Raw genomic sequence first — 26,511 nt, 5'->3', positions numbered from 1 at the left:
GACATTGGCACCTTCTATCTGATAGAAAGGTATGTAAGAAATGAGAGCTTTTTGGCCTGCTTTTTCTATTAGAAATTTGGAGGTGATCCAGAAGGAAAGAAATGAGGAAGAAGTATTAAGTATAATTTATGAAGAGAGATTACAGGAATTTACCAACTGCAGGCTCAGAAAGTGCAGCAGTGATTAGTTGAGCCATGATGACTAGGTGGAAACACTTGACGTGTAATAGCATTGAAAAAAGGGGAGTATAATTTAAAATATTAAGGTTGAAGGTAGTAACAAATTACCAAGTAGTAACTAAGGACAGATAGGTATAAATTAAACATTAAGAACAAATCCTTGAACAATGAGATTAATCATTTTGGATATAATGGATATTTTTTTTAAAATAAGCTCTCTCATGCAGAGAATGGAGACTAAACCCACCTGAGGGTTGTTATGGAGAGTCAGCTCCAGCAAGTCTGATTTTTAGAGGAGGTGATAGCCATCAAAGCTTTCTTTTATAAGCCTTTAAGCTGTAGTTGTAATTAATTGTCCCTCAGATACCTTTACTCAGCGTTTGTGCCTTTTAGGTACTCTGCATTATTGACTGATAATATATGAGAGAAGTGTCAACAGCATACTCGACAATCCACAGAGCCAAAGTCGGGAATAGTCTACAAAGAGCATAGCATTTGGTTTTGAAACGCATCGGGGAATATAAGCCAGAGCCATTTTTTTAAAACTTTTTTTTAACATGTATGGAGCCTGTATCTTCTCTTTCTCCTGTTTGTACCACTGAGGAGTGCGTGAACCTTGGGTAGACCTAGGATATGTAGTCACTCAAGGAGCTGGCTCTATCTGCAGCCCTTGGAGACCTGGACAGACACACCCCTTCTTTTGACTGTGCCCCTTTATTATCCTGAAGAGAGAGGACAAGGGCTTTGGACCTTCAGTGACCGCTTTAAGAGATTACAACTTCCTTTCTTCACCAGAACCATGAGCTCCACTTGTAATGAGGATCGACTTATCTCCAGACTCTACAGAGTACAGTAGTTTTGCTTATTTCTAAACTGAGAATTGGCAACGTAGCAGAGAATCGTGAAAAGATGCTATGTATTTCCAGTTTTCTCCTCTCCCTTGTCCCTTTGACTTTCCCCTTTCAGTTAAAGTTAGGTGGGTTTTTTTTAATTTCTCAGCAATAAATAGTGCGCCTAAATGAATCGCTCTGTAGATAGCTGCAGATCAGACTCTGCAATCAGTATTTTATTTAAGTAAAATAATTGAGTGGCAATTGATAATGCATGACAGCTTAAGATTGCTCTAATTGCTTGGTTTCCCAGAACACTCCTAAAAAGAAAATTAATTCCTCTATTGTATTTTCCTGGTTACATGACCCTCATGGAAATAAATCCAGAGTGAAGAATTAATAGTGCTGCAAACAAAGTGTAGAAAGAGTTGAAGTTTTTGTCATAATCTTTGCACAGTTTCTATTTTTGAAGATAACATACCACCTGCAATAAACTACCTTTCCTGGGGCTGGTATCAGTCAGTGTGATAGATTACAGCTACTTCCCTCACTACTTGTGTTAGTTTATACATTGCAGCCTGGGGCAGAAAGCAGGAGATGCTAAAGGAAAAGTCAGTGTGTAAGATACTGAGTTTGGAGTTTGCTTATGGATTTCCATATCTTAGGTGGCTTAGTACTCAGGAGACCTTCTGAATAGCTAAAAAAAGTGTATCTGTAAATATTAAAAGCACCTTAATTTCTTTCTTTTTTTTTTTTTCTTTGAAGACTAAGTGTCCCCAACAAGCATTCCTATTGTGTGTATATATATATGTAAAAAAATTTAAAAAGTTTTTCAGAGGTTAGTGTGAGAACTCATATATCTTACTTTTTGCACTTTGTTGCTAGAGACCTGTGGCTCACTGGAGTGGTTTGGAAGTTGATACAGAGTAACTGTGTAATATAGACTAATAGTTCCTGGCGAGTGGGTATCCACATCATGAACCAGTCCATGGCAATTGCACCTAATCAGTGTGTTTATTGTCCAGCTCTTGCAGAAAGAACCAACTGACCTGCTGCTCATAAAACCCTTTTCTCAGACAAGGCTATGGATAATAATTGTGGGTGGACATTTCTTCTCTGGGTGGCGTGGCTTTTATTTTTAGATTTTGTGTTGTATTTCATTTTCCCTCTCAGGATGTCAGGTCAGAAGATTTCACACACCCTAAGCTGCAACCCGTGTCTAATTTCTAATGGATATTCTCTACTGGGAGAAACTTTCTTCTTCACTGAGCATTTTTATTTCTAGAATATGAAGGCCACAACGTCAGGCATTTCATTATCTCTATTTGTATTAAATATTTTTGGGTCTTTCATGCATTTATTGTTGTGCCATCTGATTACCTCATAAACATAATTGTATTTACCTCAGAACAGATTCCTTAATTCAACTTGAGGAAGCTGGGACAGATTAGTTGGCCAAAAAACCCACAAAAACCTTTCTAGCATAGCAGAAAACAGAAGGAATATTTCTAACCTGTGAGTCTCCTTCATATACAGCCCATGGGTTTGTTGGAAACACAAGGGTATTGATGTTTCTTTAGTGGTAAGTAGCTAGAAACTTGGTTGTGGGAGAGCAAAAGGTTGGATTTGTAGTGTATGTTCAGATATTTTCTTCTGTAATGTTGACAAAATAAATGCGTAACCTAAGAAGTGTAAAGAATAAGTATTAGGTGCGACCAGTCTAATGTATTTTTGGTGTTATTGCTTCCAAATATGCATTATAACATCCTAGAGACTTGCACCAGCTGTCTTAACAAAGTGCAGTAACATCAGACACCGAGAGAAGGGAAGTAAGATTGTGGCATGCCCTTCTTGGAGAGCAGAGCTGATGTTCTCCCTCGCACTTGTGGAAGTAGTGAAGTCTCCTCCCTCTTTATTTACTTGGCATGTGATCCCTTGGAAGGGATCTCCCTTAGCTTTCCCTCTGTGGGCAACTCACTGTCAGGGACTTTATGAGTATCTAGGGGAAGAGAGGGGTGGGGATGAAGAAAGGGCACTGTGCTGCAGAATTTGGAAATGCACATGCTCTCCTCCATCATGGATGGTTTTTGAAATGTTTCTTCATCTACTCTGCGCCTTGACATCGTTGCATGATTCCTTTGTTCCCTATATAAGCGTTGCTTCTCGGTTTTCTGATGAAAGCCATTCTTGCCCTTGCTTTGCCTGATATCAAACTGTCACACCATTAACTTGAAGGCAAAATGGAATCAGTGCAGCCTTTTTTTATCAAAAATAAGCAAGGTAAACAAATTTGTTTGTTTGTTTGCTTGCTTACCTGTTATCAGAAGTTATCAGTGTTCATGGTTATCTTGCACTGGAGTGTTTAGCCAGGAAAAAAAAAAGCCTGAGATTTAAGGTCTGTTTTGTGCTACCGTAGACAGAAATAGGCTGTGTTTTTATCTCTGCAATCTGATATGCCTCAAATACTCATTTAACACCTGATGTATGTTGGAGTCAAGTTAGATCTTAAAATTATTAGTGTATCTATACATACAGTTACTATTTATACAGGTGGGTGTGTTTGTGGTACACAAGAATACTTGTGTATATGTGCATGTATAAATACTTTACACGTACGTGCGTATGTGAAGTCACATACCTTTACAAACTCCTGAATTTAAATGAAATTTTGGATGTAAATTAATTTGAAGTTCAAAATCATGCTTATTAACAAGAATGTTTTTATGTGATCTTTGATACTTCATCATACACCACATTTTCCCAAATATAAAGCAAGAAGGACCTGGGAGTGCTGGGGGGCAGCGAGGCGGCCCTGAGCCAGCACCGGGCCCTCGGGGCCAAGAAGGTCAACGGTGTCCTGGGATGCATTAAAAGGAGTGTGGCCAGCAGGGCAAGGGAGGTTATCCTCCCCCTCTACTCTGCCCTTGTGAGACCACGTCTGGAGTGCTGCGTCCAGTTCTGGGCCCCCCAGTTCAATAAGGACAGGGAACTGCTTGAGCAAGTCCAGCGCAGAGCTGCCAAGGTGATCAGGGGCTGGAGCATCTCCCTTATGAGGAAAGGCTGAGAGACCTGGGTTTGTTCAGCCTGGAGAAGAGAAGACTGAGGGGGGATTTCATCAATACCTATAAATATCTAAAGGGTGGGTGTCAGGACGATGGGACTGGACTCCTTTCAATAGTGTCCAACGCCAGGCCAAGGGGCAACGGGCACAAGCTGGAACACGGGAAGCTCCTCTTAAATATGAGGAGAAACCCCTTCCCTGTGCGGGTGCCAGAGCAGGGGCACAGGCTGCCCAGAGAGGCTGTGGGGTCCCTTCCCTGGAGACATTCACCCCCTGCCTTGGGGGGTCCTGTGCCCCCTGCTCTGGGTGTGCCTGCTCAAGCAGGGGGTGGGACGGGATGATCTTCAGAGGTCTCTTCCAACCCCTGCCATTCTGTGATTCTGTGATACCTACTTAAAAACAGAACTATTGATGATATCCTCCATTAGCACATCTCCTGTTTCCAGATCTAAAGGGTTTGAAAAGCCCAAAGTATTTATTTCTATCATTTGTATTCTTATATTTCCCTGAGACTACAGTCCAGTTCTGACCTTCAGCACAGACTTGGAACTGATAAAGTTCCCGTGAAAGAAAATATCTGCCTTAAACTGTCTTCAATCTCTATAAAGGCAAACACTAAGGGATATAAAGTACATGGGAGAGAGTGATAGCAATGCGTGTTTGCAGGCAATCTGATCCAGACGTACGGTTGTGGAGCTTCAGAGAAAGGTTGTAGTGCCAAAGGTGGCTAAAAGATATCTACACATCTCACAATAATGTCCTATTGCCCCCGCATGCCTTTCACACATTTTAGATCGTATCAGTGATAACAATACGTATCATTAACATGGTCTGTCAAGACGTCTTCAAATGTGGTTGGATGGCTAAAAGGAGAGTATTTCCAAGGGAACTGCCTGTCATACATGCTCATACTCAGATTGCTACTGGTGGGAAGACACACACTGGGGTTTGTGGAAGAGGTGAAGTGGAGGCCTTATGTACAGTTCATTCAAGTACGTCATTAAAATAAATAGTAACTACGTGTGTATCTGATCTGAGATGTCCATTAGAGTGGACAAGGGCAAGTGAGCTGTAGTAAATACATTACCACCTTGCCCACTCTGGCCAGTCCTGCAGTCCAGTAGAAGTTGTTTTTGCCTCTTCTTCAAATATGCACAGCAATTTCATCTTCCCACCCACTATCCTTGCCCTCTTCACTACACAAAAATTTGCACTGAAGATGGCATGGTAGGTTGAACACGTCATTGGGTTTTTTTCTCACCTAGGGCACGATAAATAATATTACTAGCTGGCTGGTTCCAGGATATCTCTATTCATCCCTGTTGAGGTGCCCTCTGCAATGGCCTCACCTCTGCCTCATGAGCTCAAAGCATCTCACTTTCCACAGCTTCTCCATTTGGCTTTTTGTGGCCAGGAACACTGTTCACGCTGTGTTTCTGGAGCCCGCTGTCCCCAGGTAGATGCTGGATTAGCATGCTGAAGCTCAGCACAACTATTTTAGTTATGCAGTGCAGTGCTGCACTTCCTGAGATGACACCGACAGCGAAGAGAGCAAAATAGAGAGGAAGCGTGCCCAGGCGGGCAAGAGGGAGAGAGAAACTCCCCAAACTGGCTGTCGTTCAGTCCCTGAGGAGATCTAACTCAGCCTGTAATTGCTGTTCTGGATAGCTTCTGCCCTCAAAACAATTTTCTGCTGGTCTGTTGTTGCTTAGGCTGAATCAGTTTGATTTATAGAATGTCATTTTTTTCTCCCCAGCCATAGACAAGAGAAAAATATTTGTTGAGAGGCTGTTGCAGCAAGATTTAGTTTTTGTCCATCTAACATCAGAGAAGCTTGCTCACTTTTTATACGATTTTTCCCGTTTCCCTTCCTTCCCCTATCTCGCAGAAGAGAAGGGGGATAGACGAAAACCATGCTTTCATTAATCTTTCTGTGTGCTCTGGATCTGTGATTCACACACGCTTGACCACAGGTTAGATGTCCCAAGGGTGTTGCAGATGGGACAATACAGGAGAAGCACCTCAGCATCCCTTTGGTAAAACATGCCAGACACACAAAGGGTTGTTTTTCTTTTCTGATTGTTTGTTTGGTTTTTTCCCAAAGATAACAAGCACTATGGTTTTGTTTTGTTTTGCTTTATTTTGTTTTGGAGTGCTTCCATGTACAGAAATACACACATGGATGTTATATTACATCTTTCAGAATCTCCTTCAGGTTTGTTTTATAGCCCTCCTGGCTGCATATTGCAGAGTGGGTGGTGGGGCTGAATGAGACCTCGCTTGTAGAATTCAGCATCTCCTAAATGTTGAGTCAGCAATTAATTTAGATGTTAATTTGTAGTCCTTCAAAAAAAAAAAAAAGGATGGGTGGTTTGTGAGTACACACAAAAGCACATGTGCTAAATAGGATAGACCACTGATATTTCTGATCCCACTGTTTATACAAACCTAAAGCAAACATTCTTAGAAATAAGTGTGACTCTTCCCTTGAGGACCTGAGCTGACATTGATGAAGGATGCTGGGATCTGGCTAAATGTGAGAGGGAAATTATCGACAGCACATGCTTGTTCTGTGTCCTTTTGAGGAGAGCATGTTTCCCCTCTCTGGTTTATTTAATGCCATTCTCATGGACGGAATACAGAAGTGTCCTTAGAATGTCATTAAGGTCAGGGCTATGTTAGAAGTTTCCAAAGTGGATAAATCTTCACCCCGTTGAGCATGAGAGTGGAAGAGAGTGGAGGTTTACTTATTTACTGTCTTGGCAAATACCTCAGTAATGCTCATCCCATGGGGAAGTGGGCTGCTGGGATTTATGATTAGGTTGTTCCCCTCTTGGTAACAACACCTGGGTTTTAAAACCTGACCTGCTCCCACATTAATTTTAAAAATGTTGAAATTGTGGTCTTGTGAAAGTGAAAAATGGGAAATGTAGATTTCTAGTTTATCTGCAAAATCATATTTCCAGCAGGTTCTGCTCTGGAGTTTGAATTTCAGATTTTTTCCAAACTCTCAGTACTCTGCAGTGACATCATTCACTTACTGAACCAGGTTAAAATAGTCAAATAACCCTGACATTTTAACCTAGTACTTTCTGTTAAAAATTTTCCAAACTAACTTTTTCTAGTGAGAGTTAATCCTCCAGATCTTTAGGGTCCCAAACTCTTTAATTCCTCTGGTTTTCTCATCTGCATGACTTGTTTATTGGCACTTCTCTGTTTTTTGGTCATATTTAGTTATTGCCATTTCTTTTCGCTGTCTCTGATTTTACTGATAACTAGTCTTAATTCTTTTTGCTCCAGCATGGATGACATTAAATGCTGTATACTAATATGTACGATGGATTTCTTCTTTGAAAAAAAAAAAAAAAAGAGGATTTAGATGAAACAATTTAAATCTGTCTCCCTCTTGCTTCCAACTGTAGAGAGTGAATTGTTGCCAGACAGGAGAGGCTGCTGTTGATTAAAACCCAAGAAACCCCAGCCTTGTTAGCTGGCAGGGAGACAGCATTTTTGGAATGATAGCTGGCTGTTGTACTCCCATTTTCTGTGGAGTCAAAAGGACTTATGAAGAGCTGTATTTCACTGTGAATTCCACATAGTATGTGCGAACATGGGAAACCAAAGGCAATCTGGTTTCGCTAACAAACTCTGATGGCAGGCAAGTTCAGAGGTACTTCGTGATAGAGCTAACCTGGCAAGAAGGAACACAAATATAGCTCCTAGGTATATTCCATTATGGAAGCTCTTTACTTCTGGCTATTTTTCTTTCTTCTATTTTTCCTTTTGTTTGGCTTACATATATCAGGGACTTTGAAACTTCACATTGGCAGGTTAAATTATTCAACAGATTCCTTGCTTCGGGTCAGATTACTTTGTGCTCTGTGCTTTACAACTCACCCCTGTTTGTTTTCCTTAAATACAGTAGTCGCATTTTTTCCTTCCTAACAACTCTGCGGCTGGCTTTAACTAATGCATATTTGCTAAACAATAATTTCAAGTGTTGTTACAATGTTATGAAAAGGATCTATACTCTGCAGCAGCAGATGGCTGCTTCATCCCAAGTACCTGGATATAAATGTCAAAAAGCTTATATATCTGAAACTATTCTTATACAGTATTGAGTTTTCTTTCGCATTCTTCCCTTCTTGCCATAATATCTGGGGATCAGGAGGCAGACAGCCCAATTCCTAGGGTAAAATTAGCAGAGGAAGACCCCGTGAGGAGTCAATATATCATCTGACCTTTCTTATCTTTCTTAGACTGAATTGCCCACTTGTTTTATTCCAATGGAAATCTTGGGGGAGGGAGGGAGGAGGAGGTGGTGCCCAATTCAATATATTTCAGTAACCTATCCAAATGTGCGTGCAAATACATTTTGAACTGCATTCACATAAAGTGCTGTAAAAGAATCAGAACGAAATAGAACAGACTGGCTGAAGGGTAGAAAGAATTTTGTTTATGTTGCAAGTAACAGAAATCAGAGACTGATGTCAGTTGCAATTTAGCCAAAGGAGATGAATGAACAATCTGGGCTCTTTTAGTATTATTATTTGTTTGTCTAATTTTTCCTTAATCAACTTTTACTAAGCAGTTAAATGAGAGCGGAACAACACATTAAAGTTAATTCTCAATTCTTCAAATGTTGCTAAACCTTAGCTTTCTCCTTTCAAGGATTTTTATAAAAAAAAAAAAAAAAACAAAAAATTCCCACCCCAAAAAATCACAACTAATTTCTCCTTATTTCCTGGCAATGATTTACTACCACAGTGCTCAAGTGCCATCTCAGGTTACTTAAACTTCATTGCTTTTACAAAATATTCTTCAGTATTTACAAGTCATAAATAATACCATACATACTTAAAGCTTAATTATGCTTGAGAAGTGATTGAATGAAGTGCATTTTGCGATGCATTACCCAGTCTTTGGTTGGGGGTTTTGGGTTTCATTTTATTATGATTTTTCACAGCTTTTTAAACATTTTGTTTCTCCTACTTCTTCAGTTGTTCAACAATTTGGTATACTCTAGAATTCACAATGGGACTCCCAGGTTTCATCATAAATTAATAGGATTCTATTGCGTCATATGATTACATGTTGTGTCACTTATATTCTCCTAACAAACTTCAGTAGAAGGGCGTGGATTCATTTTGCACCATTTTGTAACTTTACCAGTAGGGAAGCTGAGGTCTTTAAAAGCAGGGTGGAAGCAATCAGACCTTTTGGCATGATGGACTAGAGCTGCAAGAGGGCCCAAGCAGATAAATGAATTACTGTGCAATTAGCCTCGGGAGAAGCAGGTTCTTAGGAAATGTTTTCAACGCTTCAGAAAGCACCCAGTGCTGGCTTCCCCAGTACAAGGATACATGGACATATTGCTGGTCAGACAGTCTGTGGAGTCTCCGTCCATGGAGATATACAAACCAAGTGGACATGGCCCTGAGGAACCTTCTTTAATTGGCTGCTTTGAGCAAGGGTGTTGGACTAAATGATTTCCAGGAGTTCCTGCCAGACTCAATGGTTCTGTGATTTGTACAGCTTAACAAAATGCATCTTCTTTGAGAGTCTTTTTTTTTTCTGCTCCACTAATGTTGCCTTACTGGTAGTACATTCAGCATTATTTATATTATTGTGCCTGATATTGCTAGATTAATTCTTTATATAAGCGCCAGTGTCATATGAAGTCAGCATGTGCTCACATTTGCTCCTAAACAGGGCAAGTGTTCAGAAATGAGGGAAACAAGCTCACTGGCAATTTGCTATGTTTTACCTAAGAAAATTTCTGAATCTAGTTACTTTTTTTTCTTTTTTTTAACACTTGAAAATGTATAAAGGAATCCATTCATTGGACAGGTCTGTCCTTATTCCCTTACCGAGGAGATTTCAAATTCAGGGAGTTTTTGATCATGCATCCATCAGTTTATGAATAGTATTTTATCAGACGGATGCTATGCTGCGAGATGGCCGCCATCTATGTAAGAATCTGCACTCTGGGATGAATGGCCTGCATCAAAAATAAAGTTTTAGAAACAAAAGGGTTTGCTGGTGTTGTTTTTATTGCTGCTTCTTTCTCAGTCCTCCACAATCCTGAAAAGCAAACGTATGATCTGATTCTTTTACTTGTTTCTTATAGAAGGCTTGAGTCAACTGGCTGATGTAGATCCAGAAAACCATGGCTTTTTTTAAGGGGATTTTTTATTTACTGTGGAAACATTGTAACTTTTTCTTTTAAGTCTACACAGACGAGGTTTTCTTGATTTTGTTTTTTTTCTTTGCAAAGCTCAGATGTGGAACATGCCTTTTATGCCTGCATATCACCCATTCACCATTAATATTAGACTTTCTGTCTTTTCAGAGTGACATGCTGGATGTGAACCAGATCATTAAAGACCTGGCCTCCATGGTGCATGAGCAAGGAGACACAATAGGTAGGTACCACTGTTGAAGTGTGGGCTTTATTCCCATCCTTCACCATTCCAATGATGTGTGTTCCCTTATGAGCAGCTCTTTGTTGATGCTGTGATTATTTTTCCTGGGTTTGGGGCATCTTGTACATCCAGTGATGTTTTGGTCTGACAAGCTGCCCTGTGCAATAGGGTTCTTATACTGAGGTTAGTTAGCTGGTATATTTGTCATAAAATAGAATTCTTAGTGAGATTAATCCATTCCCTTTTGACTGTAAAAAGGAAGCTGGAGAATATATAACATTAACTGGAAAGGGATCCAGTTCTTCCTTTCTACCTGGAACGGTAATTAAAAAATAAGAGCAGTAGCAATTACTGTTATGATTATTGATGGCGGTGGAGAAAATTAAACAGCTTGCTTCTCCTAAACGGAATTTTCTTTCCACATTGCAGGGTGTGTCTGGTTGCATTTACAGTAGCCTAACGTCATGATGTGCTCACATGCATAGTCTGAAGCTTCTGCCCATTAGCTGACGTCCTCTTGGTCTCCAACTACCAGTGGCTAGGAGTGGGGTGGAGAAAACTTGGGGAAAGAGATAAAAGTAATCCCTAGTATTATCTTTAAGTGCAGCCTGTCACTGGCAGCCAGCACTTTTTGTGAATAGGGGAATAAGACACAGTAGATCTGCTCCTTTTAAATTTCCTCTGACCCTTGTCTTCGTCACTGCTGTTGTATGATGCAGCTGAGAACAATCACTTTTTTTTTCTCTATCTCTCATTTCGTGTACGTATGATAATACGGTGCAGTGCTTCAGAAGCAACTGTCTACTTCCAAATTGGAGAGCTAATGATCCTAAAGCCACTCTGAGGGACTCCAGAAAAGCAAGATTTGTGGAGATATTTCTAACCTGCGGTGCTCAGCTGGAGTTCTCTCTGGAGCTCCTGAGAGCTGGATCAAGTCCTAAGACAGCCATATATAGATCGTGAAAGAATCTCTTCTCTGCCATTTATTAATCACTCTGGATTTCTTTGCCAAGCTCATACCTTTGCAAGTTTCCATTAGCATAATATAACTGCTTTCACACTGAGATGAGCTAGCTGCATCCCACTGAGAAGCACCACTCAGGTCCACAGGCACAGGAAAAAATCAAGATGATATCTAAACCCAACTTTTTGTTATTATTTTTAATTTTTTTTAATTGTATTTATGTTTCTTTGGAAGATCATCTTTTTTACATGGGTAACTTTGAAGCCTGATTCATCTCCTAAAAGCACATCAGATGTTAATGCCTTGAGGGACATGACAACATACATCAGCTAGCATCAAGATCCTTGTAACTCCTTTTCTTAAGGCAATATTTATTACTTTAAGATATTGCCCATGCATAGAAGCGACCCCGCTGTTACCTCGCCTGTGAGAAACAGTTAGGCTAAGTAGGATGTTTTGTCTTTGAGCCAGCATAAGGTTTTTGTTGCTTTTATATCTGACACGTTCTTTCTTCTTCCTGTTTCACTGCAGCAGATTTTTAATAGTTTCTTTATGAGTATCTATTCAGCCTGGCAGCCAGTCAAGGTATCTTCCCAACCAATCGCTGAAAGGTCCCACTGTTTATCTTTTGACATTCATATTACACAGAATTAAGTGAGATTACGAATCAGGAAGTAAAGGGAGTCGAAACTCCCGCAGTGAAAATTCAAAAGCAATGATGATAAGAGACAGTTCTCTTGGCACTTGTTTTATTTTTTTTAATGTATTCCTCTTACATGCATGAAATGAAAGCTCTGTTTGTGCTTGTTTAGAAAATGCAGGGAAAATATATAACCAGGGAATGTGGGATGCGCCACTCGGCAAAATGCTCCCAGGGCTGTAGAGCAAACCACTCTTTGGTTCACCTGAGCTGGGGAGAATTAATGGGAAGGGCTTGTCTGGTCTATGCGCGGCAGAAGCGGAGTAAGCCATACTTCTTACAGAAACCTAGAAGTAGTTTTGTTAGCGTGTGGGCCAGTTCCTTAATGAACACATCCATAACACTGCCTAGGGTAGAGAGCAATTTCTGTCACACAAGGAGGAAATAGGTGAGGGGAAATGTAGACTTGGGGCAGCATATCTGTGTTATTTTTTGCCTTCTGCAAATAAGCCCCATGCCTGTGTTCCTAGTCATGGCATCTCTTTGATATGGATATTTTACTGAGCATTACAGTTTCAATGAGTCCAAGGCCTCGAAGCCAAACCAAGCTAGTGACCTAGGTTACCTTTGAATAATCAGAGAGTCTTTTCAACGCAGTCTTACAGGAGCTCCTAGCAAAAGCACCTCTATGCAGCTTCATCACACAGGGTGCCCATGAGAGGGAAAGGGTGAGGGGAGGAGGGCACTAATAGGAGAAATCAAGAACTGGCTGTGGAATTGGTGTTAGGAGTACCTGGTTTTGGGTTCTATAACCATGGGACCCTGTTTACCTGGGCTTTGGAGAGACAGGGTTCACTCACTACGCAGGGCAAAACTATTCTTGCCAATAGGATGGCTGACCTCATAGGAGGGCTTTAAACTAGGAATGATGTGAGAGAGACAGCGCGACCTGCAGTCCTGTGAGGGAGCAATGGACAGGACTGCTGAGCAGAGGGTGGTGTGGCTCGAAGGGTTCACAAAGTCATCACAATGGGGCCTGGGCAGGGTCACCTCTAGCACTTGCATGTACGGAGCAAGGTGCTTACAAGGCACCATTGTGGACAAATACCCCAAAAGCTCTCCAGGAGCTCAACAAGCTGGGGTGCATCTAAAGTGCCTGTACATTAATGCACACAGTATGGGGAATAAACACGAAGACTTAGAGATCTGCCTGCAGTCACAGGCTACAATTTTGTTGGGATCATAAGGATGTAGTGGGTTGACTCCTATGATGAGTGTTGCATTGAAGGGTTACAGGCTCTTCAGGATGGACAAGATAAGAAGATGAGGAGGAAGAGTTGTCCGTTATGTAAGAAAACAGCTGGAGTGCATGGAGCTCTGCCTGCGGTTGGACGAGTTGGTCATGGAGAGTTTACGGGTTAGGACTAAAAAGTGGACAGCCAAAGTGGATGAGGCCCTCTACAGAGAGACAGGAACAGCCTCATGATTGCAGGCTCTGGTCTTCATGGGGGACTTCAACCACACCAATATCTGTTGGAGGGGCAACACAACAGGGCATAAATAATCCAGGAGGTTCTGGAGTGGATTGATGATAACTTTGGGGATCTGATGTACAAATGGCAAGACCTCAAGATGGCTAGAAGAGGGCCATCTCCACTGCTAAACTTTACTCTCATGGTAGCTGAAGGGCTCTTCAGCCAAAGCATCCAAGGCAAGGAGTAAGGACTTGGTACGGTAAGAAGTAAGCTACGTTGCTAGAGAAACAGTCACTCCTTTCCATGCCCATAGATGGCCACTCAACTGAACTACAAGTGCCTTAGCAACTTGAAACACTCCTGGTATTTCATACTGAACATTGCTTTTACATGTGCAACCTTCTTCTTTCATTGGCCATACTGGGATAAATAGACACAGTTCCATGAAATCTGTATTATAACTGGTGGTAGGAAGAAGACAATCCTTAAACCTCCAGTTCCTTTGAAGAAAGTGTCAGCAATAGAGCTGCCAGTATTTGTATTAGTACCTGATGAGGACAAGTGCATATTTGTCCACCTCTGTAGGCTTCTGTTAGTCTTGTAATGGAGAATAAAGATGACCTAAATAATAGAGTAATTGCTTTTTTTTTTTTTCTTTTTTTTCCTCCCATGGCAAAAGAAAGTGGTGTTCTGTTTTTGTCTTGAGGAGCTGTTTTACCATCCCACCTGTGCATGTCACCTTACTAGTTATGCCAAAATAATATGCAAGATCTACATCCCTTAACTAAACTGCTCTAATTCAACTTTCACCATTTATATCAGTGTTTGCAGTTCCATCACATTTCTCAGAGACGCAAGAGAAGACCCACGTTGTTCTGAAAACATTTTACACGTTTAAGAGTCACATTTCTTCCTCTGCTGGACAGTTTTAGGCTCAACCTTCTGTCAGTGTATCTGTAACCTCCCCAACTCCCTAAAATGGGAAGAAATTCCAAGATCGCATACAGGCCACCTATTTTAAGATTACAGCAGAAGAGACACAGCAACTAATTTACCAGTCCTCTACCTCTTTGTGCAGACCAAACGTATACAATGTTGTGCTGGCACAGCAAATCCCACTTGCTGGAAGAACACCCCACTGCATCAAGCAGAAGACTTCCTCAGACTGACTTTCTTCCATTACTTACCCAGGCTTAGATGCTGGTGCTGCTAAACTTCCACTTCACTCTTGAAGTCTGGGCATTCTATATTTGAAAATAATAGGCTGAAGAAACTTCATAACGTGTTCTAAAGTGGATGCTCCCTCACTTTATAAACATCACTACATGGTATCTGTCAAGCTAGACCCCACAGACCTGCCAAGATAAATATAAACATGGCAGCTGGTGCTTTCCTCCATCTCAGAACAACTTCCTGATGGTGTCAATGTATTCAGTCCTCGAGTAATGCTAATATTCACTGACTTACCACGTTATCACTTATTGCCTAATGATAATAATAATAATAATAATAAACATCCTTCAAAGTAAACTATATTTGCATTAATGTAAATGCATTGCTTATTTTAGAAGCTTTTGTATGTGGAGAGGTTTTTCTAGGTTTGGGGTTTTTTGGTTGGGTTGTTTTGCCTGTGAAATCAGCTCAGTTTTGTTGCCTGTTTTATCACTTGTTGCCTTTCTGACCTGAAGGCTGGTTTAACATATAGACACTGTCAAGAGCCAAGAAGGCCCATTAGCACCCTTCCGCACGTCCTCCTCCAGTCTGACTGCCTGAATGGCACAGCCAAGAGTCTGTTGTCAGATACGCTAATGCGAACCAAGCTGGGAAATCATTCAGCTAGATCCTTAACTAAACTCTCCTGAGTTATGTGTCTCGGTTGGGACATCTACAGAAAATGAACACATCTTGAGAGTGGTCCCTGAATACCTGAATGTAACAGCTTTAATATCTACGTTCAGCTGAATGTGGTCTGCAATGTCTCTCATTTGGTTGTTTCCTAAGTGATCTCAGAGGAGGCTATTATGTGAATGGGTACATTTATGTTCTTATTGGTTCCTGATGAATTGGGAAATCTTCTCTTGGCTCTCTTGCTTTCATCCACTTGTTGAGACATGGAGTTACACGTCAGTACAGAGCACAGCCCATGCAGGAAGGGTACAGGGGTATTTCTGAATTAGTGATGATCTATTGCACTGCCCATTCACTTCTCAAGAAACCTCCAATTTCTTTGTTCATCCTAGGTGTATATCCTGCATCAGTTTGTTGTGCTGTTATCTAAGTGTAATGAAGCTTTATTTTAAACCAAGCCAGCTGCTGGAATTGTATAGTATTACTACCCTTAATTGCCTTGCAGGCAACAATTTTAAGGTCAAGGTATACTGCTATATACATGTATACATGTATACTGCTGCCCTTGCTCTCCCTATTTATCTGGACTGCAGCAGTGGTGGCCTTCATTGTCACTTGTCACACGTCCTTGGCTTCGGACAGCACTGAAGAGTCTGCAGGGTGCTGGGTTTCATGTTAGGCACAGGTTCATGACCACTGCTACAGCTGAATTGTTGGAGTCAGGTGTGGGATACCATCGTCTCTGACCAACTCATTTTATTCAAGATGATACACAGCACAAGAAATGAAAGAGCTTTTGTGCTTCTTTCCTGTTTCTGTTCTCTGTGAGTGTGGTTTTTTGTGTGTTCCTTTGTTGTATGTGGACTTTTACATTTAGCTCTAGTGCTGATAGTGCTGGTAAGACAGCACATGCTGGTTTATAAGGAAAAGAATAATGGGTGACTACACTTGCAAATTTACCAACGCCTGAAGATTTGTCTGCTGTTCTGTGTTTGACCCTCCTAATGTGATTAGGCTGGTATACTTGCAGTTAATGAGCCAGCTAATTTTTAACAAGGAACAAGGCTGTTCCTTTTATGAGGCTTATTGCCACCAGTAGGGTTCTTCTCACACTGTTTTATCCAAAGTAATTTTTGGGAAGTCGGAACTACCGTGCTCTCCATTTCTAGTAATGCTGCAATTAAGCGGTTAATGTCAGAAGCTGCCCAGGTGGTTGGTTTATTTCTGCTGGGAGGTGTTAAACTCTGCCACAGACAGACTTTGTTTGGAAGGCCATGGCTTGAGTAGGTTAAGTAAATCAAACGAGCCATGTAAAGCAAGAGAGGTCAAGACAGTTGTAAATATCAGTGGCTTTGCTTTGTAGGTAAAATATATGATCTTTCCAAGAGAGTAAGCAGAAATAAAGTATATTTATTTCTGTGAATCAACGCCCCCATCATCCTCATTTATTCTTGTGACAAAGTCAGACTGACACTTCTTTCATCAGTTGACTGAGCTATAGGACTCGATAGTTTATGCGCTCAGCTGTGTGATGGAGGGTGAGTGTTGTGTTAATTGTAGACAAAAGTGGTCTTCTGAAAAATGCTGCATGCAAGTGAAACTAAGATATTTATCCAAGCTGTCAGTTCATGAGCCGGATTTGGAAAAAAAAGTAGAATTATTTTGATCTTTTCTTACTTTTTTGTCATTTTAAGGAAGCATATTTTACTGCAGTTTGAAAAAAATATTATCTTTAACTTGGATGTCTTAAAAAAATTTAAAAAAAGTGTTGAGTTTACATCACAAGGAAAAAGAAAGAGCGTGCTACAGACAAGTGGCTGGAATTTCCCAATCAAAGCTAGATTGAGTGCTGTTTTTCTCTTTAAATTACTGTCAGAGATTATTTTGTAAAAAAAAAGAAAATCTGATATGCCCATAAATTTCTGCACAAAAAGAAATGTCTTGTTGAAATATCTTTTTTCATCAGAAAAAGAAGGAAATAGAGCAGGAAAAAAAGTGAATCGTGTCTGTTGCCATGATATAATATCCTCCCATGTGCAAATTTTGTGGGATTAAAAATAGAGTCTTGGATTACCCAGAGCCATATGAGAGCATTGTATGGGAACTGTGGTTACCTGAAATGGATAGGTGAAAATGTGCACCAGACAACGAGGGCAGAGGCCATACCATGCACCCTCAGGAAGCTCCTCATATGCTGACTCTTCTCCTGTGCTAAGTATCTGTAATTTGGGGCCACTTGTCTCTGTAAGAAAGAAAGGTAAATTGCTTTGTATCTGCTAAAGTGGTAATATTTCTGCACTTTTCCGTTTAGCACAGAGCTGAGCTACCTTATTCTCTGATAGGATGTTCTATTTTCCAATAAATATACGTAGAACATTTGAATTTTAAATCCCCGGAAGATGTATCCTGGCAGGCACGGTAAACCTCTGGCAGGGTGATACCATTCTTCAGTGCATACATATGTAGCAGATACTTGACATTTCCAAGATGCATTTCAAGGACAGTGTAAATCAGTCAGGAGCTGAAGTGTTGTAAATTTATGCTGGTGTTCGGCCATTGCCTTATAACCACTTTTATTCATACGGACTAGGGCTTCAGGCTGTTGGCCGAAGAAAATCAGCAGGAAGAGCTGGTTATGACATTTTAGGGTGGTTTAAATAGTCTTTCCAGGCCTGCCTGGAAAATTAGGGTTAGTGGTTGTTCAGTGCCTCAGTCCTTACCTCTGAGGGCCATGGTGTGTTACTGTGCGGAAGAATTAGAGCCCTGCTAAAAACAAATAGAATTCTAGGTGCCATCTGCCTTTTGTTGGAAGCAATAACCATAACTCCTGATGACTCATGGAGCTGCAAGTTGTATTTCATTGCACCAATCTAAGCCAATGTGACCCATTTAGCCTTAGTTTAGCATACGGGCAAGATTATTTTATAAATCCTTTTGTGTGTGGAATTTATAACTTGAGTTTACATTGAAGTGTGCAAATGACCAACCCTAAGCTATTTTAAACTTCACTCTGGAAGAACTGCCATAGTTTTCCTTTCCCTTAACATCCACAGTTGTGCCTATAGAGAGCCTGAGGGTCTTTTGTTAGTGGAATGAGACTCACTTAAAACTCTCCAAGTACACGGCAATTAGAATAAGCAAAATTATCTTTCATACTGAAAGCAATTTCACCCAAAATTTGGCTTTTAATTAGGAAATAAACTTCTATACAATACCAAAATACTCATTTTTGTGCGTGTGTGCTTGTCAGTATGTTGTATTGATTATTTTTAGTCAGAAGTTATAGTGATAAAAGAGGGTTAAGCTTATTAAAGTGCTAAAAATAAAAGCATACTGTGAAACCTAAAGAGGCCCATTTTGGTTACTGCCAAGTGGGAGTTTTTTAAAATTCTCATTCACAAGCTCACTTTCCCATCTTTCGAGCGGTTTTACTGAAAATGCTGCCTTGTGAAACCATTCCATTGTTGCAGCTGTAAAGACTCAGGTCGTATGGATGATTCCTTGATACATTAGGACAAAAACCCCACTCCAGCCACTGTCACCCCAGTAATTTCACATATAAGACTCCTGTTGGTCATTAGCAGGGCTTGATTTCAGAAGACAGGTAAATAAATAGGGTTGAAAGACACCTCTTAGGGTCATCATGATTTCTGTCTCTGTGTGACAAGTGTGCCATAAAATCATATCAAATTGCATCTAAAGGCTGGTTAGTTCTGCCACCTTCACTACTCCTACTGAAAGGATGTGCTTTAGCCAGAAAATTAGAAATCTTTTCCTAATTCCTTGGTGCATTTGTTTGCAACCACCATCTGCTTTGGTGCAGTCCTGTCCCTCAGCTTAATAAAAGGGTGGTAACATCACCCTAAGGTTTTTGTTTGTTTTCTGACTGTACGGTTATCACAGACTGAGGACAGAAAATTGTTGTGGGATTCAGGCTCCTTGGAAAATCTCAGACCCAAGGCTAGGTTATGTCACTTATTTGGGAACAGTGTCATGGTTCCCTCATACCAAAGCCAAAAGAGAAAGGAAAAGGCAGACCTCTCCAGCAGGTTTTTTCAGTCTACCTAGGATCCTATCACCTCTCTGGAAATACTTGCCTTTCCATGCCCAAATAAGGTACCTTGGCAAGGAACCTGAAAGCGAATGAGGTGAAGCTATGAACCCTCCTAGCATTCAGCAAACATGCACTGAAATAATTGACTTATTAACATCGTTGACTTATTACTCACTTCCTTGTGATTTGACCCAAATTCTCTTTCCTTCCCTGCTTTCCTGTGTTAATAAACAGAAATATCTAGTTAAATTGCTACATATTTATGTCTCATTTTTATAGAGTTTTGGAGGTATTTAGTTTGTTTTAGTTTTTCCCCTGTGTCTCAGGATTACAAGTTGCTACAAAAAAAAAAAAAATTTAAATAGGTAGTTTGATTATTCCAAGGCTGGAATTCCCCCTGCTAGGAGAATATGTTAGCAGAAACAGTGCCACCAGGGTCTAGCCTCCTGTAACGTCACATCAACTCATATAGGACATGTAGCACACGTCAATCCACTTGTGAAAGCTGCACTGGGAAAAAAGTAGATGGTGTTTGCAAAACATGGTGCATAACATATGATTAGCCCATTCCATGCAGCGCTAAGGGGGGTGTTCACAGTGTTTAATTTTATCTAAGGAAGGCAAATCTCCTTAGGCCCCCCTGCAGGCAGCAGAAAGTGCTAGCTTCCTTCGGAGGGCCATTTAAGGAAGTTAAATTAAGCTCCTGCTGTGATTTCCCCCTGCCCCAAGAGGAGCACAGAGAGATTACTCTTGCTTTAGTAGGATATTTTTCATAATTTTCTCCTCTGTAGCTCTTCTGAGTCTAAATGATTAATTTTCTGAGGACAATCAGCCTTGAAGAGGTATTAGTGAAGGGTGTCTGCACTAAGATCCCGAGAAACATCTGATACATGAGCAAGTTGTTCTGTTATCTTGATTAAGTGATTGTCAAGGTGTTCAGCACACTCCCTCCACCCCTTCCAAATCCCATCACAAAGTAGCTTAATACATGGAGGTGTTTTCCTATGTAAATTGTGTTTTGTAACACCAAAACATGGTCAGACTTTGTGCTTCTAAAATTAATAGGTGTCCCAGCAGGATATATTCTTAGTTTTGGTTCAATTTCTTACCTGATTTTTCCTTTTCTCCTGATCCTAACATGTGTCACAGTTTGGCTGTAGGAAGGCTATGGCATGTTGGAGCTTTGAGTGGTGAGGGGCTGAATTTCAACTGATGCAAACTGGTGTTGTCCCAGTGGCTAGTTCTTATGGACTTCCACAAAAAGTATAAAAAATATTTTAGGCAAAACAGATCTGCTTAACTATGCACCAAGTTGTCTTGCATAACCACAGAAGTAAATACTTGTCAACGGCTAGGCAACTAAGAATTTGTCACCTTGGGTAAGTGACAAGTTACTCTGGCTGATGCACCCTGTCTGGGTTAATGACATATTAACTCTTGGTTTCTCTGCTTTGTGCCCTCTTGTTTCCATATGCAGAGAGGTTCATATACACAGTGCTGGAAACTGGATCAGGGCTTGTAGTTGCCAATTACACATCGCTGTCCTAACATGAAAACAGAGATAGGAAACGCTGCCCTGTCCTACAGAGCCAATCTAGCCCATCGATCTACCACTTTTCAGCTACTTCTCAATTCTAACCAGAAAACATCAAATGTCCCTCTACTGCTACTCCTATAAAATATGTAGAATGACCAGTTACTGATTTGTGGGTCAGCCTCAATGGCTGGAAAGACATCAGGGCCAGCCCTGGAGTTGGGACATTTGTTCTTTTTAAAAGGAAGTGTGATACCAATTGACAGTCGTAGCACTTGTGGATACGTGGTAGCAGGGTTTTCCTTGTAAACTTGTCTAGAACCTCATTATTATCAAGGCATGGGTTGAAATCTGTCTACCATGTTTCACTCACACCAAACACTTTGTTCCTTAAGCACACCTTTGTGAGGCAGACCCTGGGTAGATCCGCTCGCATAGCAAAAATGCTGCTCACTGCAGCGTGCTGTCGTGCCATTCATGTTTCTATTCATCATTTTGGGTAATTCAGCACCATTTTGCTGGGACAGGAGTTGGACTTGATGATCTTTGTGGGTACCTTCCAACTCAGGACATTCTATAATCTTTTTCTACTGGTACTGAAAAGAAAAAATCTAACACTTTCCCAGAAATACCTTCAAATCAATGCAAAACTGGGAGTAAACTCTTCAAGGCTGTCACACTGGTATGTGCATGTGTGTGGATGCAGCTCTTCTAAGGCTGTGTAGAAGAAAATTTGATATTTCTTCGTAGTAGTTGAGTTCCTCAGAAGCCTTTTGATTTCTTCCTGCTGAGTCCTGAATGCAAGGAAAGCATTTGGCAAAGGTCAGTGATGCCAACCATGGTCCACAGTGTTAGTGTCTTAATACAAATGGTTTGAGAAGCATTGGATATGAAGAATAAATTTATCGTATCTCGATCTATAAAAGTGCTGGCCATGTAGGTTTTATTTTTTCTTTTTTTTTTTTCTCTTTTCAGCATGCATAATCTAAAATAAAAGCAATGGAAAACCATCTCTCCCAGGTGCAATACTAGACTTTTAGCAGGTTTCCAAGTGTTAAACTGAAGTTTGTTTATTCCATGGTTTTGTTGGTTTGTGGGTTTTTTTCTCTTTTGTTTTGTTTTTAAATTGAGTTATCAGAAATTCATAACTATGTTAACAGACTTGTGACACTGTTTCACTTTAAAATGGCAAAACCTTAACACAACCACTTTCCACATTTTATCTGCAAACCTTCATGTCGTTGCCCATCACAAAAGTGGCCAGTGTGATAAATGCTGTTTCCTTCAAAAATAAAAGAATAAATTACTAAAATCTTCTGTGGCATGCCTTAATCCACTCCTAATACCATCAACTGAAGACTTTCCATTAATTTTATTAAGGATTAGAGAAATCCCTGGAACCTTATTTTCAAATTTCTGCAGGTGGTTGAATTCCTCCTGGCCATTTTCATATACTCCATGGTGCAATGTCTGCTCGAAAACACACAGCAGCAGACCAAGTGCACATGGTCTTCCATTGTGGCCAGAAATTACTGGCTGCACATCTCTTAGGGGACAAGCCAGTCAAGATTTCTAAGATTTCTGCTGGAAACAAACACTTCTTTGCAGGTTTTATACTATAGGTGTCTTGCTTTCTAAGCACAGCTCTGGAGTCACAGTTGATACTTGTCTTTGGTGGAAGTGGGGAGCTGCCAGCTGCGATGTGTAGCTGGTAATCTCTCTTTTCTAGTCTCATTTTGATTCCTCGTGGTTTCTTCAGCTTCCCCCAATGTCAGACCTAGCAATCCAGGGTAAGAGTCTTCTCCCTTAATTGTAGGTGCTGGCAATGTCTCTCAATCTGAGCCAGCTGTACAGACCCCCGCTTGCAGCATCGAAATGTGATCCAGGAGTTTAGGTTGTGGTTTGTCTGATCTGATCAGCAGCAGGCAGCTGCTGTCGAATGGGATGAATTGCACAGAACAGAATTGCTCTCTGTTGACTGTGGTAGTGTTTGAGGTGACTTGCTCAAGTACAGACAACTGGTCAACAACCCACATGTACTTACATGAATCTTATCCCTGAGCTCTTAAGATAATTTTAGATAAAATCTGCCATGTCCCTTCTGTAATTTAACTCTCTCATTTACTCTAGTAAATCTGCCACCCTTGAGCTGATTTCCTTTGGATTCCCTATCAGTTTCCCATTGGTTTCAGTGGGAATGGGCTAACCTCCATCCTGTCTAGGAACACATGGAGAGCTGTCAGTCATACTGCCTCTGACTGACGGGTTAAGTGTTCATCAAAATGGGTAGTGTTCTTATTTCCCTGTAGTACTACAGCTTGCTAACAAGAGGCTGCTGATCTCTTTATGCCCATGAGTAAACTGCTGAATTGCTGTTGGTGTAAAGTGTTTGTTTTAGGTTTGTACCCTGTAATTACCTTCTATTATCTTAATTTGCAGATAGTATTGAAGCCAACATTGAGACTGCATCTTCTAATGTAGAATCAGCCAATGAACAGTTGGCAAAAGCCAGTCAGCACCAAGTAAGTGGAACTAAAAAACCCCACGGATACATTCTATAGTAGTATCTAAAATAAAGAGAACACATGGCGGCTGTGAACCACATGGCACATGGGCTTGCACTGGGTTTGTGCTACCTGGAAAGGTGATGAAGCATACTCTAAGTAAGAGATAAACTTTATTTTTTCTTATATATATGATTAAATTACTGTAACATGAACGATTTGCATTGCAGTAGTCATTAAGAGATCTACGTATTAAAGAGATATTTCCCAGTAGGAAACTCAACAATTAGCTACTGTTGTTCTTGGAAAGACTTCATAAAAAATGGCATCATTTAAATGTATATGTGCTTCTTATTGGAGTGTTTCCCTATAATCAGGCAAAAGTGCTTTTCAAAAACAACTCAGTTGTCAAAAGACATGATGTGGTTGGTGAATAATGGCTATGGGAATGGTGTTCAGCACTTTTTAAAGGCAATTTGAGGGTAGGGGTTTTTGTTTGGTTTTCTCTTTTTTTTCTTTTTCTTCACTGGAGCAAGAATAAAACACACACACACAAAAACATTAATCTTTTTGAAAACAGCTTGACCAGAAAGAACTGTTTGATGGTTATAGTTAGTACTTTCTAGGGATGAAGAGGGTGGGAAAGAAGTGAACAAAGAAAAAATTGTTATTGCTTGCACTGGATTGACAGAAGAAAAAGCTGTTAGTTTCCTTTTTTCCTCAATCATGAATTGGTTTGTTAAAGTCAAAAATGAGTTTCATGTATCTGGAGTCCTGTTACGACAAAATGCAGCCAAGTCCATGCGAGTATGTAGTGCCTCCTTGTTGGTCCTTGGACACAATGAATTGTGAAGGTCTAGGGCAAACCTCCAGACCAAAGGAATAAGAGCTACAGGCATTTTACTCCACTGAAAAGGAGTAATGTGATTTTAGTTTTCTACAGTTAACTTTCTGGTGAAACATGCTTTACCAAATGTGGGTAATAACTTTTGTAGAACTTTTATATTGAGGTAACTGTGTGGTCTTCGCCGTGTTTTGGTTTTAAAGGCATATATACTCAAGATAATATGTGTTACCTTGCTTTTAATCCTGCATTTGCCTTCAAAATAGCCTGTTGCATTTTTACTGCATGAAGTCTACAATGAGGCAAGAATAAATGTAATACTTAACAGTGGAGCCGATCACAAAGCCGCAAACGAGTTAATGACGGTTTTGGCTAAGAAGGTCAAAGAGTGGTCAGGCAGAAAATTAATGCAGCACGGTGTAAAGGAACTGCTTTCTTCAGCCAGTAGGAGCTGCTGATATAGCCTGCCCAGTTAGGAGGTCCTTTATTCCTCAAATATGTTGATCAAGGTGAAGATATAGTGTTAGCAAGTCAACCGCTGTTGAGGGCATAAATGTGTACTGACTGGTATTTATGGGAAAACACTTGAGAATCTCCCTTGCCCTTGAAAAAAGCCTGTATAGACAAATATTACTTAGAAACATTCTGCTGCCAAAGAAAATGTGCAGCCCAGACCTCCTGTAGAGGGCAGGTAGGTCTCCTGTACACTGCTGGATGAGGATCACTAGACAAATGCGTGCAACCCCAATTTGCTCTCTGTCACCTCTTTCATGAGGTTCCCTCAGATATGACAGAAAATGAGGTGAAGGTTTCATGACTCTGATTGCTGGCCTGCTGTCCGGGGTTTGTAAAATGGCATATGACGCCTCTTGTCATGTGCTGTGATATCTGCTCATCTGTTGTTTCCATAATGGAACAAGAAGGGTCCCGGTCACAGAGCCCTCAGGGGCTTTTGTAGGAAGCAATGTTGGTGCCACTTGTATACATATGGATAATGCAGCGCGAGTGTGGGTCATCCTTCCAGGCTGTATGTGTGGTTTTGGCTGCTTTAGAAACACCTAGGATGGATTTTGGAGAATGATCAACCAGATGGCTTTGTAGGTGAACTGCTTTCAGGGAACTGCCATAGTTTTATACACTTTAAATTCCCTCTGTACTGCTCTCTTCTGTGCTGCTCAGAGACCAAAGGCACAGACTGCTTTTTTAAAATCTTACCAAGTAGTTTTCCTTCTTTTGTTAAACTGCCAACTCATTAATGTATTTGGCTGTTACCTGTGACCTCCAGTACAGTGTGATTGTCCTGTAAACGCAGACTGGTTTACATGCATTTGTTATTTATTCCTGTTTATATGTATATAAGTATATAAATGTGTGTGTGTGTGACTGTAGTATTTTTATGAGTATATTGACAACTGTATACATAAATTGAGAAATCAGAAATGTCAGCGTCACTGAAACATTCAAGCTTAAGACCTACTGTAGGCTTTAATGAATGGATTTCTGTCAGGAATAAAGATTAAGTGACTGGTTATTTAACATAATGTTTGCATATAATGGAATGCAATCACTTCAACAATACAACTTGGAGCACCAGTCCCAACCTGTACATTAACATAACAAAGCATCAGTAAATAGCTTTTCTTTAACTAGTACAAAATAGGGCATTTAGGTCCCCTGAAATGATAGAAATGTTTAAACAAATGTAAATATCTTCCTGCTGAGGTCCTTTCTCTGTATTTTAAATTTCGTAAGGTGCTCCTTCACCTTGAGATGTGCTTGCTAACAGTAGCGTTTTATTACTGTGTGTGAATTCGAATTCGCATGTCCCCCATCTAAAATCTTCACCCGCCCACAAAAAAACACCGACAACCCCCACTCCCAACCTGTAAAACAATAACAAAGAACATATGTGGGAAATATGCGGTAAGTAAGGTTGTGGTGGCCAACTTTCAGGCTGGACAAGGCTGCGGGGTGGCTCAGTGGAGCCCACAGCCAGCCCCTGCTCTCAGCCCAGGGAAGGGAGCAGTAGGTGGCTGTGCAAATGGTTCTGCTTCCCTCCTCACTGTTCCCTGCCATCTCCTACCCCATGGGCCTGCACATCTTCCCCCTTTTCAATGGATGTCTATATGCAGGCTGCATCATGACGTAGGTGT

The 26,511-nt window shown here is 40.7% G+C and overlaps 1 protein-coding gene across 9 annotated transcripts in view; it reads left to right on the top strand.

Annotated features, from left to right (window-relative positions):
- TSNARE1 (t-SNARE domain containing 1) overlaps nucleotides 1-26,511 on the top strand; it is a 510,738-nt gene that overhangs the window by 303,792 nt on the left and 180,435 nt on the right. For all 9 annotated transcript variants that reach the window (XR_012659332.1, XM_075085935.1, XM_075085934.1 and 6 more), the window contains 2 exons: nucleotides 10,423-10,495; nucleotides 23,450-23,532. Coding sequence is in view for 8 of the 9 variants with exons in the window: in XM_075085935.1 (XP_074942036.1) it covers nucleotides 10,423-10,495; nucleotides 23,450-23,532 (156 nt within the window). In the remaining variant the exon portion in view is untranslated. The remainder of the gene's footprint in view (nucleotides 1-10,422; nucleotides 10,496-23,449; nucleotides 23,533-26,511) is intronic.

Source organism: Phalacrocorax aristotelis, chromosome 2, assembly GCF_949628215.1.
Source record: "Phalacrocorax aristotelis chromosome 2, bGulAri2.1, whole genome shotgun sequence".
NCBI lineage: Eukaryota > Metazoa > Chordata > Aves > Suliformes > Phalacrocoracidae > Phalacrocorax > Phalacrocorax aristotelis.
This window is presented reverse-complemented; position numbering and strand designations above follow the sequence as displayed.